The sequence below is a fragment of the Patella vulgata genome, chromosome 3 (genome assembly GCF_932274485.2).
Source record: "Patella vulgata chromosome 3, xgPatVulg1.2, whole genome shotgun sequence".
Taxonomy (NCBI): Eukaryota; Metazoa; Mollusca; class Gastropoda; family Patellidae; genus Patella; species Patella vulgata.
This window is the reverse complement of record NC_065881.2, coordinates 82223137-82239321: the sequence shown is the minus strand read 5'-3', so window position 1 is coordinate 82239321 and position 16185 is coordinate 82223137. Positions and strand designations below refer to the sequence as shown.

At 37.8% G+C, this 16185-nt stretch overlaps 1 protein-coding gene across 1 annotated transcript in view; it reads left to right on the top strand.

The window, feature by feature from the left end:
- The first annotated feature begins 13784 nt into the window (after positions 1-13784).
- The window catches only part of LOC126816958 (uncharacterized), a 36035-nt gene continuing 33634 nt past the window's right edge, over positions 13785-16185 (top strand). The window contains exon 1 of the mRNA XM_050543767.2: positions 13785-15510. Within this exon, the coding sequence (XP_050399724.1) occupies positions 14631-15510 (880 nt within the window). The 5' untranslated portion in view covers positions 13785-14630. The remainder of the gene's footprint in view (positions 15511-16185) is intronic.

The window sequence follows — 16185 nt, the reverse complement described above, 5'->3', positions numbered from 1 at the left end:
AATCCGAGAATCTAATTAGGATTCGATATTTCTAATAAATAGTAAGCGATTAAAGACAACGTCGTCTTATGTATGCAATGAATTCTCCTCTGACTTCCAAGAGAGGTAAGTCGCGTGACGTAAATATGACCTGGTTTGATCGAATTTGTATAGCAGGGCATTCCTTCGCAAATACAATGTTTGAGAAGGATTTAAAGCAAAATTATGACAAATTAATTAGTTTGAATATGTTTTTAGTCCATATATACCATTAAATCACCCAGTTTGTACGCGGGAATGTATCTTTAATTAATATCTTTGAAAAGTTATTAGATTCACATATATGTAGTATGTACTTCAATTAACTTATTGAATCAATGACATATTTCTATATAAAAAAGTGTCATACTGTGCTAAACATTCAATTCTCGGTTGATAACATATATCTTGTGGGAAGTTTCGTCGGTATATTTCCATTTTCCATATTAGGGTGGGTTTCGACGTCATTAGCCTAAATTGACCAGTCTCTTTGTTTATTTACATCATATTTGACCATTTGGATAATTGAACGTCAAAACCCAAAGCTACAAAACTATCATACTTGTGAGAATTTGCTAGACAACAGCGTGATTCCAGAAGGGAAAAGATGTAGCAATTTCTATCAGCAGACTTGCCAAGCGAGTCTGACTGGATGGGGTTTGAAAGACTGACTTTACTGTTATTGTACTATACTTGTATCTACATATATGTATCCGGCTATGATATATAAAATGTAAAAATAAACTGTTGCATTGTTATAACTACTGAGAAGACAAACGTCTTAAGATAACAGTATGAAGTAAATACACAACGTGAAGGGGAAGCAAAGACAGCTAGAGACAAATTCTAGATGATCACAAGGCTACTAAGATATGTAGTAAGAAAAGGTGCATGGGTCGTACGTAGGATGTCGCGACCGGTTTGAGAAGTTCCGCTTTCAACGTCTGACAGAAGGTCCATGGTGCTACAGCACACACACAATGTTTCTTATATTCGCAGTCTTTTGTTGATTGCGTCACGTGAAAGTGGCCAATAACAGTTGATGGCGGACACGATCTATGGGACGAGAGAGAAATGGAGTTTAATGTCCACTCGACATAAAGTAGATAATTTCCGGACTAACATTTTATATTACAATTATATTTCAATGATTTCCTTGCGTTTATGAGGCTCTTTAGCAGTGTGAAGCGGGGAGGGGGGGGGAGTGGGACCTAGACCCAGACAAAATCCTCAGAGCTGGACAGATGACCCAACTCCTAATGTTTAAAGTATTGAGATTATTCATACCTAAATAAAAACAAATATCACAGTAAATATCAATTTAAAACACTGATCACAACATTATATGTATATATAATTAAAAAACAATCAATGGAAATCAGAAATATACAATTAAAAAATTTCTATAAATATTTGTCTCTTTTAAAAAGTCTAGTAATTTACCATACAGAGTAATAGAAAAGGCGTCAATTGGAAATAATCGACAGAGTTTAATAATAAACTTTAATCGTGGTTATAATTATTTAGTTTCTGATGATGAATATTTTATAGCCTGTGTATCCAGGAACAACTAAACACAGTCTTTACAAACTGTATTTTCAATTCTTATTACTCAAACTATTTCAATGGGCACAAGAGATTGGTATATATTTAAAACAAACACAAGTCAAACGACAAAGAGACATTCAAAATGTCTGGTTGTCATGGTAACAATTACAGTCACAAAGTCCTAAAGAATTACAAGTGTCAACTTCACCCGTTCGGGTAATAAAACAAATTCAAAAGTGAGGTTGTTGCTTCAATAAGTTCACAACGTATAACATTGTAAACGGTGAACAGGTGCGCGGACAGGTGAAATAGTTAATGCACTACAGTGATTAATAATGGCGTAAATATTTGTGTATGGTAAAAAGAAATGCACTACATTAGCCATCTTCAATAGAAGGCTCGATCTCTCTTTAATTCCGTCAGCTCCTTATCAGTAATACTTTCTTGCTTTCTCTGAGCTAGTTTTCCTCAGTTTTAGGTGGTCCTCTTCTATCTGTTTGCTATTGTTGTGGGTAACACTCTTTTCCATCCCGTCGATTTTGGACTTCACACCCTCAACCTCTTGTTGGAGTTGTTCATGTGCAATAGTTAGTGCTTTCACTTTCTCATTTACTGCCTTGATGCGCAATGCACAGCGAGGACATTACCAGGATACTTGGCCGGAAATACTTTCATCGCACAGGACCTGGTGTAGAGCTTCTGTAACACCACCACATACACAGTGGATCCATAGATTACAACCATCACACTCTACTGCATTGTGATTTGTGATTTTTGTTTACTTGTTCTTTACATTCTGGACAGGTTAGCAGTGTAGTAGATTCTACTTGATCCTCGGAATCTTGGTTTGTCTTGTTACGTAATGTGTTTCTAGTTGCTGTAGGAGTATCTTCACCTGCTAGGCCCTTTCTTCCGTTTTCCTGTGCGTTTTCTGCTGGTCGATGAAGATGCTGAGTCGCTGGTGTCAGTGGTTGCAAATTTCATGAACTTTGACATAATTGTTCAGGTGACGTATTATAAATGCAGGGGTTATTTGAATCATTCAAAGATAGGTGGGTTATGTTGTGGCTCTTGTCAGTAGGCCCTGTTTACATATATCTGTGGGGGGTGGATGGCTGAATGGTTAGCGTGCGCGCGCTGTATCATAAAGTCTGTCATTGAGTCGACTGGCGTGGTTTCGAATCCCCGGTTGTACGTGGCAAGGAGTAGGGTCGCCTGTCCAACCTCGTGGGTTTTCTCCGGGTCCTCCGGTTTCCTCCCACTGCTAAAGACCCCTACGCGCAAGCGAATTATGTTATTAAAATTAAACCATATGTTAGTCCCGAAATGACCTAGTTTGTGTCGAGTGGACGTTAAACCCCATTTCTCTCTCTCTCTCTCTCATATATCTGTGTAATTAAACAGCCAAAATGGCGTAACCATGTGCACATGTTCTGGTTTGTTTTTGAGTCTGCAATACGAACTAAGGTGTTTGTCAGAGGACAACTCCCCCAAAAATAAGTCTATACCACTTCAGTGACTTACTACCTATTTTGTGGTTTCGTTATGTACAGTAATTAATCTACTGTGGTGGACTATCGATCGGTACATGACACTACCTATTTCGTACTTCTCAGTGACTCAGTATACGTAGTCAAAACAAACAAAATGGTGGCTGTCGTGAAACACTTCTCTCGTCAGATTTTGAGTCTGTGCTGGAAATTTACGTGCTTGTCGTAGACAACTCCCCAACAAAATAAGCCTAAACCAATCTATGGATAGTATGGTCTACGACCTATCTTCACGCATGCGCACCACCAAAATGTGTCACATGATTGAATCATTTTTTGACTGATATTCCAATTATAGATTCATATTTCACAATATTGAAGTTTACACGTAATTCCATATAGATAAAAAGACCCAATGGGACTTTAATGAAGTTTGGGGGGTTGGATGGCCGAATGGTTAGCACGTGAGCGCTGTATCATACGACCTGTCATTGAGTCAACTGGCGGGGTTTCGATTCCCCGGTTGTACGTGGCAAGGAGTAGGGTCGCCTGTCCAACCTCGTGGGTTTTCTCTGAGTCCCCCGGTTTCCTCCCACTGCTAAAGACCTCTACGCGCAAGCGAATTAATGAAATAAAATTGTAATTGTACCATATGTTAGTCCTGAAATGACCTAGTCTGCGTCGAGTGGAGATTAAACCCCATCTCTCTCTCTCTCTCTCTCTCTCTCTCTCTCTCTCTCTCTCTCACACACAATGAAGTTTGTGAACAACGTATTCGGCTTACAGTATGTGATCCAGTTCAATGATTATCAGTCGTGTATGATATAAAATAACTATCATTTAAAAACACTAAAAATATATTAAAACCTAAAACAGTCTAATAAATTAAGTAGTTTAAAAGTATTACATGTATTTTTTATTTTAGTTTTCAGGGCATCGCATCGGCTCAACGAGCTCATATCATATAATATCCCCTGTCATTCGTACCCGATCGGTTGCAAATTATCATAGCCCGCCTATGGTAAATAGAATTTCTTTGAATCCATTACTAACGAGAGAGAGAGAGAGAGAGAGAGAGAGAGAGAGAGTTGGGGTTTACCGTCCACTCAACACAAACTAGGTCATTTCGAGACAACTGTCACAGATGATATAAACAAACACATTATTTGATTGACGAGATCTAAACTATTAGCAGTAAGTTAAAATCTGATAAAAAAAAACCCAGATCCTATTTCGTTTCGTTTTTTATAGTTCAAAATTTCGTTTTACTTGTCTGTATTATACTAGTATCTGGAGGGGTTGATATATAACCCGAAATTACGCTTGCCAAAAGTCTCTAATGAAAGCCCCTTTTACCGCATACAAATTGTTAACCCCTAAATAAAGAAAACATTAATTTTAAAAATATAAAAACAAAGATCTGTTAATCTGAAGTGGGTGGACCCAAAATAAAAGGATAGCTTAGACCATCCGAAAAGGTCATATGTCATATTATCATAAGGTAGGATTAGATAAAGAGCTGTCAGTTCTCGCTATAATAGTTAAAAAATAGATAATGAAAACAGAATATGTTGAAACTTTCAGTCAAATTGCTTCACTCTGAACCGCGAAATTAGCGATTCAATTTTAGGCTAGGCTGGATCATCATTACTAACGTTGGTATTATAATTAGTAAATTGTGATTAGTAAACTATAGATATAATGTTTTGGGTGGAAATATTCTGATATTTTAAGTGTCATATGAAAATCTGACAAATCTTTTTTTTTATTTGTGCGATCATTCAACAGATAAAGGTAGATAACTCCAATTAAAAACATCAGGATACAAACCACTATTTTCAAATTCATTTTAATGTTAACACCGATATCTTTGCCCGGCCCCAACTTTTCCCCAAATATTCGGACGGCTGACCACAAACGGAACAATAACTGACCATGTCTTTGTTGCAAATACCGATACATCCCAGTTTATTACTAGTCCTATACCTATATCACTCAACAAATCTCTTATATACCCCAGTTTATTTTTTTATATACCCCAGTTTATTTTTATTACCAACAAAAGGGTACATTTCGAAGGTCCAAAGTATATTTCCAATAACACTACTTAATAATTTATGGAAAGGGCACTTTTTGAAGAATGGCTCTTGTCAGTGGTATTGGACGGAGTGTCTAGCAAGGAACAAAGTATCGTCGTTCGGATGAGGCGAAAAACTGAATATTTATCAATAAATAAATAAATCTCTTGAAGACCGTACTGTTGTAAATCTATGTTTATACAGTTCTATAACATAACTAATATAGTATAACATCTATATTATAAACCCACTCATAGAACTATAACATGGCTAATACAGTATAACATCTATATTATAAACCCACTCATAGAACTATAACATGACTAATACAATATAACATCTATATTATAAACCCACTCATAGAACTATAACATGGCTAATACAGTATAACATCTATATTAAAACCCACTCATAGAACTATAATATGACTAATACAGTATAACATCTATACTATAAACCCACTTATAGAACTATAACATGGCTAATACAGTATAACATCTATATTATAAACCCACTCATAGAACTATAGAATTCTTTGGAATCGGTGTCCAGCTACATTACCTCAACAAACAAAACGCCCAGATTTACACGTTTCATAGAAATCGAAAAGTAAATGTATTATTTATTCTATTACTCAGAGTTGCTGGGTGGGAGGGGGGGGGGGGCGTACCCATCCTCGGTATCCCCAGTGGTTTTATTTCGTTCCACTCCACTAACCCCTGGGATAATCGTTAATCACTAAGGGAGTTGGCGAAGGGAGGTAACTCTCTTCGGGTAAAGTAATCAAAACGCAAAGGCTCCCCTTCAAGACACAAGGTCAGGAATGAGTCAGGAGGTAGCCTAATTCTCCTCAAGCAAAAAATGAGAGAAGGCCTAATTATGCTTAATGCGTATTTATTAACATCAAAATACAATATTAATGTTATATATTAATGAAGACCAGACAGGTATTTATATATGTAGGTTAAAGAGTTTAATTGAGAATAGGGGGATCACGTGGCTAAGTGGGTAAGACGCTGGCTCGCTAGCCTGGAGGTCGGGTGTTCGATCCCTGCATTTGCCGAGAAAGTTCATCCAGATTTTCCGGCGTGGTTCCCCGTTGTCAGTGATGCAGGAGTGCCTGACAAGGACAGCTGTCTAGTCCTTCGGATGAGACGCAAAACCGAGGTCCCGTGTATACATTAGAATGCACGTAAAAGATCCCTTGGCAGTTGGAATTCGATATAAGAGTAGACGATAGTGCCGCTGCCCGGGCAAAATTTCCCTCATAGCACACTGTATGGCGTATGCCCGTCTTCATTAGCCCAGCATAGGAGCAGAACAGTAGGACGTTAAATCCCATTTCATTTCATTTCATTTCCTAGATTTGAAATGTAATTTCCATACACCTTAAAATGGACCATTTGAAAATGTCAAAGCGCCACGCCCTTTTTTGGATAAGGCCTATTTTACTAATATCAACACTATTTACCTGTGTCTTCTAGAGCTGTGTGATTCTCTTATTTATGTTATGTTAATAAAGTAAGCATTCATTAAAAAAATAATTTAAGAATATTAAAATTGAATTTCAAATAGGCATATAACGTTTTCTAATAAAACAGATTTGAGCCGTTGGTTGTTTTCCAAGATAAAATACCTTTGGCTCCAACGTTGACTCACTGTGTGCTTTTATGATTTTTGTTCTATTAATAAATGTAGGCTTTCATTTAAAAAAAAATAAAATAATTAACGATATTAAAATTCTATTTGAAATTGGCCTATAACATTTTTCAATAAACATTATTTGAGTTGATTGGTTTCTCTTTTTACAAACAAGTATAAAACAAAAACAACTTGAGAATGAATACTTTGCATATTGCTCTGGGTGTCATGTAATGTTTTGACGGCCTTTATAGGCCCCATAATACTATGAAATTGTCCATTTTACACTACTGCACAAGAATATATTAAATTATTATAAATCTGAAGTTTGCTCTAGATATCCATGACATTAGGTCTGATCTGTGTTCAGAGTTACTTTTGTTTTTGTGATTTTTTTGTCAACTGATTATTTAGAAATAGAAAATTTAGTTTAGAATTATCTGCCATGTAAACTGAAGCTAACCATACAGCATACTATTACTAGATAATCACAGAGTAAATTAAAATTATTTTGAATTACTGAATGGTTTAAAACTAGTGATAGTGCTTCAGTAAATATTTTATTGGTCGGATTAAGGCCTACCAGTAAAAGGGGAAATGTGATTTTAAAAAGCATAACGGTATATAGACTTACTGTTTTATTAAAAGCTTATTGCAACTGAAAATTGAGCAAAATAATATTTCTGTTATGATATTTACAAAGGTATATTACAATACCATAAACTTTACACTTAAATTGTTTACCACAAGTAATTGTAGGCCTACATAGAATCACATTTTTCGATACACAATCTTAGAAAAAATTATGGCTTATCTGTAGTAATATGGAGGGAAAGAATTTGTGCTTAGAAATTGCTTGTAAAATAATTTTATGGTTTTGATTAATTATTCTCCATTGCCAAAATATTAGCTAAGGTATAAGTTAATTCGGAAACGCAAATTAAAATTGTTTAGGAAATTTGTAACAATAACAAGACAGGGAGAAATATGATGGCTGGAACAATAGCGTTATCTTTCATATTATCGATGCTAACTTCATAACCACAAATATAGAAAGTATATGCTGGTTATTTTGATACGTTAACTAAGCTATAGATTAATGAACATGTTGGTCGTTTACATTTTTCTTTGTTATAAAACATATATCATATTTGTTGACTAAATTAGGAAACAATTCCTGTCGATATTCAGGTTTGGGGTGAATGTCCAATCCATATTTGGAATTTAGCTGTTATCAGTTGTTTACGTAAATAACAAGAGACAAAAGAATAAACAGAGACAAAAAAATATGCACCTATATAAGAGAGCGGGGCTAGAATAATTGAGAGAGATCATGTGGATTCTTTAGACGACTATTTCATGCGGTAATGTTTTCCTGGGTCTAGCCATGCTGGCTAGATTTTTACAGGACTGGGGTTGGAGAGAAAGAGATGTTAATTTTAAATATTGTAATTTAGACTACTGTGTAACTGTTGTGACATAAAATGTTTAGCAAAAACACTATCGTTGTTCCTGTTACTCATTTGAGTCGGTATCGTGAGAAAACACAACATTTGGTGAAGTCCTTAAAGAAGAAAGATACAACAGTAGCAGTCCAGAGCCAACCAACCCCCCATTAGACGATCAGGCCAAAAACTAAGATGTGTAGTTGGATAGTACTACAGGGTTTAACGCTCTACTTTTCTGCACCATTAAAACTAACGAATTGTTAAAAAAAATGTCCATTTCATTTTTCGTTTTAATTGCATCCCAATTATATTCTAGAATCAACGTATCCTGATTAGTTACACATTACAGACAACCGAAACTGGCGTTCCGCGTCCTCCTTCTCGAAGATATTGAACTATCGCCAGTGTTCTGTTTTTGTGCAGCAATATACTACAGTTACCATCATGTGGGGCATATACAGTGTCGACATTCAAACAACTGTTGAATTTACTAATAAATGGATATAATATATATTTTGTCTCTCCTGCCCTTTTGTGTGGAGGCCGACCACCATTAAATTTCACCAACTCGGTACCCATTAATTGTAATTCGTCTATTTATAGCAATATTCTCTATGATTTAGAGGCGGAATTAACAGGTTGGTTTGGTTGGTTACGGTGATATGTATGACGAATGTTTTTAGTATGCTACTTCAAGTTTGCGTATCTACAAGTTTTGCTGGTCAACCTCATACAAATTTCAGTGCAAAGACATGGCCACTTGTTTCTCTGCCTGTTGTAAAAAAAACGTTCAGTCCAACGAAAATTTTGGGAAAAGTTGGAGCCGGGCAAAGAGACAGAATTAACATTGCAGTCAATAAGAAAATTTAGGATGGTCTGCATCCGTGTAGATCTATTATAGTTACCTCCCTTTGTCGAGCTATTTCCTAAAATCTGCTGGTAAATCATGGAATGTATAACGTTTATATAAAACAATCGTAATTAGAAACAATCGTAATTTGACTCGTGCGGCAGAATCATTGGCACGCATGAGCTGATGACAGCAAAGTCGACCAATAACTCTGACCAAGTCATTCGCCACACTTGGTTAAAAACCACACACCGGCGCCACACGCAAACCCATCAAAGCAGAGTTTTTAAAATTTGCAGTCATCAAGATTATGAAGATAGCTAAGTAGTTTATAATACATATAAAACAAAACCATAAAAATCCTTCTTAATGTCAACACTATCTTTGAATTCACATGCATAGATAATGTAACAAATTAAAACAAATAGGCTACCACCGTACTATGGACCATATAGGCTGACTATGACATCAATCGATGCGTAATTGTCTAAAGAACATATCGAAAGTAAAGTACTTTTTTGATGAGCCCCTTTTTAATCCAGCCGTTAGAATTCGATATAAGAGTAGGCCGTAGCGCCGCTGTCCGGGCAAAATGTCCCTCATAGCACACGTATGCATGTTTTCATTAGCCCGGTATAGTTTTAGGTCTGGACTTCTGATCATAATTTTACGGTTGAACACACCCGCTCTCTAATAAAATACATCTTTTACATTAAATTTATCAGTGGATTTGATCCCTTATAAAATAATAGAAAATGAAATGGGGTTTAACGTCCACTCGACACAAACTAGGTCATTTCGGGACTAACACATGGTTCAATTTTATTTCAATAATTCGCTTACGCGTAGGGATCTTTAGTAGTGGGAGGAAACCGGGGGAGCCGGGGAAAACCCACGAGGTTGGACAGGCGACCCTACTCCTTGTCACGTACAACCGGGCATTCGAAACCACGCCAGTCGACTCAATGACAGACTTTATGATGCAGCGCGTGCACGCTAACCATTCAGTCATCCGCCCCCCCCCCCGAGAGAGAGAGAGAAAGAGAGAGAGAGAGAGGATTTAGCTACGACACCAACCAGATCATTTCTTGTGTGTGTGTGTGGGGGGGGGGGACACCAGCTGTGGGAGGACACTGGAGAATCTGGAGAAAGCCCACGTGGTTGGACAGGGGACTTTATGACAGATTTAAATCGTTTATTATCATTTGGCTAATAGATAATTAATGCGACAACAATTATTCCATGTAAAATAAACGAAATGTATTTAAATGGATTTTATAAAGTAATGTACCAAATAATCCCCATGTAATTCTATACTCGTTGAATCAAAACCACACAACCTGACTGAGTAACAGACGATATGATCGAAAGCACACGTGCTAGACCATTAAGCCACCGACACCCCCACCCCACTCCCGAACCACCCGAGTGAATAGAGCACGTGTTATTAGACCCATCATGCCATTGACTACTCTCCTCACCCCACCCCGAACCCGCCCGAGTGAATAGAGCACGTGCCAGACCATAAGCCATCGACCCCCCCCCCTCTCTCCCGAATCACCCGAGTGAATAGAGCACGTGCTAGACCATTAAGCCACCGACACCCCCCACCCCTCTCCGAACCCACCCGAGTGAATAGGGCACGTGTCAGACCATAAGCCATCGACAAAAAACCTGTCCGAGTGAATAGAGCACGTGTTAGATCATTAAGCCATCGCCCCCATCCCCCTCCCCGAACCCACACGAGTGAATAGAGAAATGAATGATAAGATATCCGGGGAGATTATGTTGGTACTCCCTTTATTAAAACTATTTCATTTATTTTATGAAATTTCCTTAAATCTAAGTGTGACAAAATCAAACGCATTGTATCGTTTAGTAACCTAAATATTTGCTTCAACGAGTATAGAATTACATTGGGATTATTTGGTACATTACTTTATAAGATCCAATTAAATACATTACGTTTATTTTACATGGAATAATTGTTGTCTCATTAATTATCTATTAGCCAAATAATAATAAACGATTTAAATCTGTCATAAAAAAATATCCTATGATTTATTAAGTTTATTGTTGTCTTCAATAGTAGTTGGTTGAGATGACTGGGTACTTAACTACCGGCGACTCGCAAGCAAACTATTTAATTTATTTCATGATATAAGTGTTATCACGTTAACGGATTTAATCCATCGTACATTTGATTATACCATTTGATTGATTCAATGATTTTCTAATCGTACAAAACACATAAATTATTGCGTTGAAACCCACGTATTTAACGGTGAAGTAGTTTGTCTGTTTAGTTTATGAATGGTTTGTACGGTCTGTTAACGGTGTTTAAGTGCGCTCATTGAAACATTATTCGCTTGTGGTTTATACCCTTAAAGTGAGGAGCCCACTGAAGCCAAAATGTTAAGCCATTCATTTTCACTGGTCGATTTATAATGCTTTTTTTTTTACCTCATAGTGATATTGTCTGCGATATCAGTATCGTAGAGGCAGACGTTAAACTATCTAGATACATTCAGAAAGAGAGAATGAAAATGAAATGAAGTGGGGTTTAACGTCATACAGTTCTGCACCGACTGGGCTAATGAACACGGGTATAGGCCATACAGTGTGCTATGAGGGAAAGTTTGCCCGGGCAGCGGCTCTATGGCCTACTCTTATATCGAATGCCAACTACTTTTAGGTCAAATGCAATGTGTACACGGGACCTCGGTTTTTCGTCCCACCCAAACGACTAGACGGCTGTGCTTGTCAGACCCTCCGTCGTGCACCAGTGACAAGGAGAAACCACGTCGGAAAATCTCGACGAATCTTCTCGGCCAATGCAGGTATCGAACACGCGACCTCCAGACTAGCGAGCCAGCGTCTTACCCACTTAGCCATCAGAAAGAGAGACAATGATATACAGGCGTACAATATGACGTTTGGTGGTCTTTAATTCGGTGGGTAGAGTGGTTTAGTCTGTCATTGAGCCAAGTAACATGGTTTCGATTCTCCGCTTGTACGTGACAAGGAGTGGATTCGTCTGTCTAACCTCCTAGGTGAACCGTCCATTTTCGGGCAATGTATACTTCCGTGTTTCGGGTACAAATATCAAAGAATAAGAAATATAATTATATAATTGTAAAATGAAATCGCCAGCGGTTTACGTCTTGAATACTATAGTACTTAATACATTTGTGAAAAACTCGCTTTAGGTAACGATTGATTCCTTCTGAATATTCGTGTGAAAAAGAATTTTTTTCGGGCAAATAACCTCAGCCACCCCCTATATGTGTGTGTGTCTCTTACTGTCTGTCTGTCTGTCTGTCTCTCTCTCTCAATTGATCGGGTGCAGGCTTATTTTAAAATGTGATAATACCGAGTACCCCAAGAATACCCACGAACGTAGACAGGTGACTTATTGTCACGTATAAGCTTACGATTAAAGCCAAGAGATCTGAACCATAGTATGTTTTACAGCCGGCGCGTTTGACCTTGCGTTTCCTCATCGTACACCAAAGCATGAAGGTAGATGTGTTCTTTCACGCTCAGCGACATTAAAGGGGCTTTCCCCTTCGAAAGAGTTTAAATTTAGACGGAAATCGATCGTAGTCAAGAACAAACCTTTTTCGTTAAATAAAGATTCTATTTCAGGCCATCTCGATCCCAAAGTATCTCGGTTGCCTTAGTATACTTAGAAATAGCTATCGTTAACACCCGCTTCCGCAGAAGTGATATCGCCGACAAAACGGTTGAATGGTAATAACTATAAATAGCGGAGAACGCCGTATTTCTAACATGTGTGTATCGCTTTAAGGTTAAAGCACCGTGACCGCTGGAATTAATACATACCATTGATAGGTATAATATACCAGCCGCTGTTTCGTAGAACGCCGTTACTTTAACAAGTGTGTATCGCTTTAAGGTTAAAGCACCGTGACGGCTGGAATTAATACATACCATTGGTAGGTATAATAGGTCTACACGTGTATATACAGTAGATAAAGATGTATATGGAGTTAGATATGATATATACTAGGCTTTATAAAATATACTCTGCTAAACAAACACTATGACCTTTCTACGGTCATTTTTATTTCAAGTTGCTTTGTGAGTTTTATTAAAGCATGTTTCTTCAGCAGTATCAATTGAGCCATTCATCAGGTAGCTGATTCAGTGTTGTTGATAATCGTGTTATTAAATGAAATAGTTGCCATTACAATAATCAAAAAGTGAACTTATCAGCAAGAATTGTTGTGTCATTCACCTGGGTCTGTGGACGTCATATAATTAAGGATAGCACTGTCAGCAGTTAATGATTGTTTGCAGTCTCACCATTTGCGGGAGTAGACGTTAAACCCCATTGTGTTATTCACTGGTGTCTGTAGATGTATAGATTTGAAGATAGCACCAGATTTTGTCTAACAGTGTAGCACTAAAGAAGCAGTTTGAAGATTGTTTGTCGCCGCATCATCTGCGGGGGTGGACGTTAAACCCCATCTGAAAAAGAAGAAACAAGCTAAAGAAGTCTTCCAAGACAACGTCTGATAAACAAGTGACATTTGAACACGGTTTTGGAGAATGTTTGGATACTAGACTTTTACAAATCAAGATGTGACCAGGTTTACTGGTGTATGACGATATGATATACGTCACACAAAAGATGTAATAGATTACATTGATGAAGACCTACTTACTTGTAGCGGATCGTTCCTCCTACTGATCTAAAGATACGGTGCGTTATAATTGTAGATAGATATAAGTACAACCAAAAAACAACCTTTATTGAACACAATTTATTGTGTCGTATCAGAGAAGTCACGAAATCGTAAAGTTGTCGGATCAGGATCGAGCATCTATAGTGCACAACAAGGTCCTAAAAACTCGAGTGCAAACTCATAACCTAAAGAAAGTTGAAAGCTATTGGAAGTTCAGTGCAAATTCCAGACTGAGCAAGAACTTTGTTCAGTCGAGTGCAAATTCCTAAACGTGAGTGGTATTTCTCAGTTGGGAGTCTGTCTTCGATAAAACAAAAACAAAAATATCTAAAAAGTTTCACGAGTAGATTCTGAATTCCAACGACGCGTGTGCTTATAATACTTGGATGTAATGTTTGTGAATCGCTGACTAAATTAGATCTTGTGTTAGTGTTTTTTCGGTTGTAATAAACTAGTCAAGGTATATATTATATTGTGTGTACCGTGTTCATAGCGTCTATTGTTTGGGAAGTTGTGAATATACAACCATACATACTTATTGGTTAAACTCAAGCAGGGGTTTAAACAAGGGTGAATTTTATTTGGATTCACGTGGATTGCTGTCGTGTTCGTTTAGAGTGTCCGTTAGTTAGAGCTTGCTGAAGGATGTACAATTTATCTATAGGGATTTTCCCGACTTAGAATGTTATCTTGGTGTAGATATTTATTAATTTATCATAATTTGTGATCACAAAACTGATTGTTATATCTACATTAATATTACTGTAAATTTTGTGATCGTATCCCGGTGATATTTTAAAGTTTATTTTGTGTTTTAAATTTGTAACAGAAATCTAATCGTCGCCATGGAATACCGTGTCTTATACCTTCTATGTGTTTTAGCCATTTCTACATGTTTCGAACCTGTTTCTGCTGCGGCTTCAGAGGATGAAGCTGTGTGTGGATTTACACATAACGACTGTTCGTATGAAATTCGACTTGTTCCGAAAGGTAATTGTCGGCATCAGGATAAAGTCTTTATGGAAAGCATGATGGACAAACAATTGGATAGCAGTGACTATTCCTCAAAGATGAATCTCATGGAACGAGCTTTCTCCGACGTACGCGTTGACCACGAAAAACGTCTGGAAGGATTGGAAAAGGCTGTCCGGGATCTTCTGGGACTCGACCCAAATTCCGCAGAAATTGATCAAGAAGTCCATCGTAGAAGAGGGAATTTTCAGAACAGCGACGACAAGGAAGTCGTTTCGAAATTACACGAAGAGTTTACTAAATTACGAATTGAAATTAAAAGAAAGAATTCGGATTTAATGGACGCCGAGATTAAATATAATAACAGCATGGTTACTCTGAAAGATGCTCAACTAAAACTTCTGAGAACGAGTCAGGATTTATTAGATGCCGAGAATAAAGTGTCATTTATGGAAAGGGAACGAATGATTCTCAGAAACCAACTGAAGGATAAATCTTACAGATTGGATAAAACAGGTTCGAAGGCGACGGAATGTGAAAATAAAACAGGCACGTTACAAACGCAGGTCTTCTCCTTGTACAGATCCGAGGCGACATTAAAGGAAGATCTCGAAACGTGTGTATACGAGAAGAATAGTACGATAGTCAAGCTAAACGAGGCTAAACGACGTCATGCGCACCTGAAACGACGCCATAGTGATCAGCGTACTGTATTGACAATCAGAGAAAACGAACTGATTGATTGTTATAGCGGTAAGTAGATTTCTATAACCTTGACCGTTTGAATTCGAAATAATGCTAGGCCGTAAAGGGACTGTCCAGGCAAAATTTCCCCCAAAGTACACTACATGGCGCACACCCGTCTTCATTATCCCAGTAGTAGCAAAATAGTAAGACGTTAAACCCCATTTCATTTCAGAGTTTTATAAACAATATCAATTGATCATTTATGGTGCTGGAACCATACGTAATTACTTTCTATGACCAGAATTTTCCGTTTACGACCGGAATCGAGAGGCTCGTAGGAGGCCACGCTGTTATAGTCGAACTTCTTTAATTAGAAATGTAATGAGGTTGATCCCTGCGTAGGCCGAGAAAGTTCACCGGGATTTTCCGGCGTGGTTCCCCTTTGTCAGTGGTGTGGGATGGAGAACGTATAGTCGTTCGGATGGGACGACGAATAACCGAGGCCTTGTTAACACATTGGCGTACACGTGAAAGATCCCTCGGCAGTTGGAATTCGATATACGAGTAGGTTATAGCGCCGCTGTCCGGGCAAAATTTCCCTCATAGCACACTGTATGGCGTATGTCCGTCTTCACTAGCCCAGTCAGAGCTGTACAGTAAGACGTTAAACCCCATTTCCTTTACTTATAAACTGATCGTGAACCCGGTCCATGAGACGGGACGATTCTCTGAATTAAACAC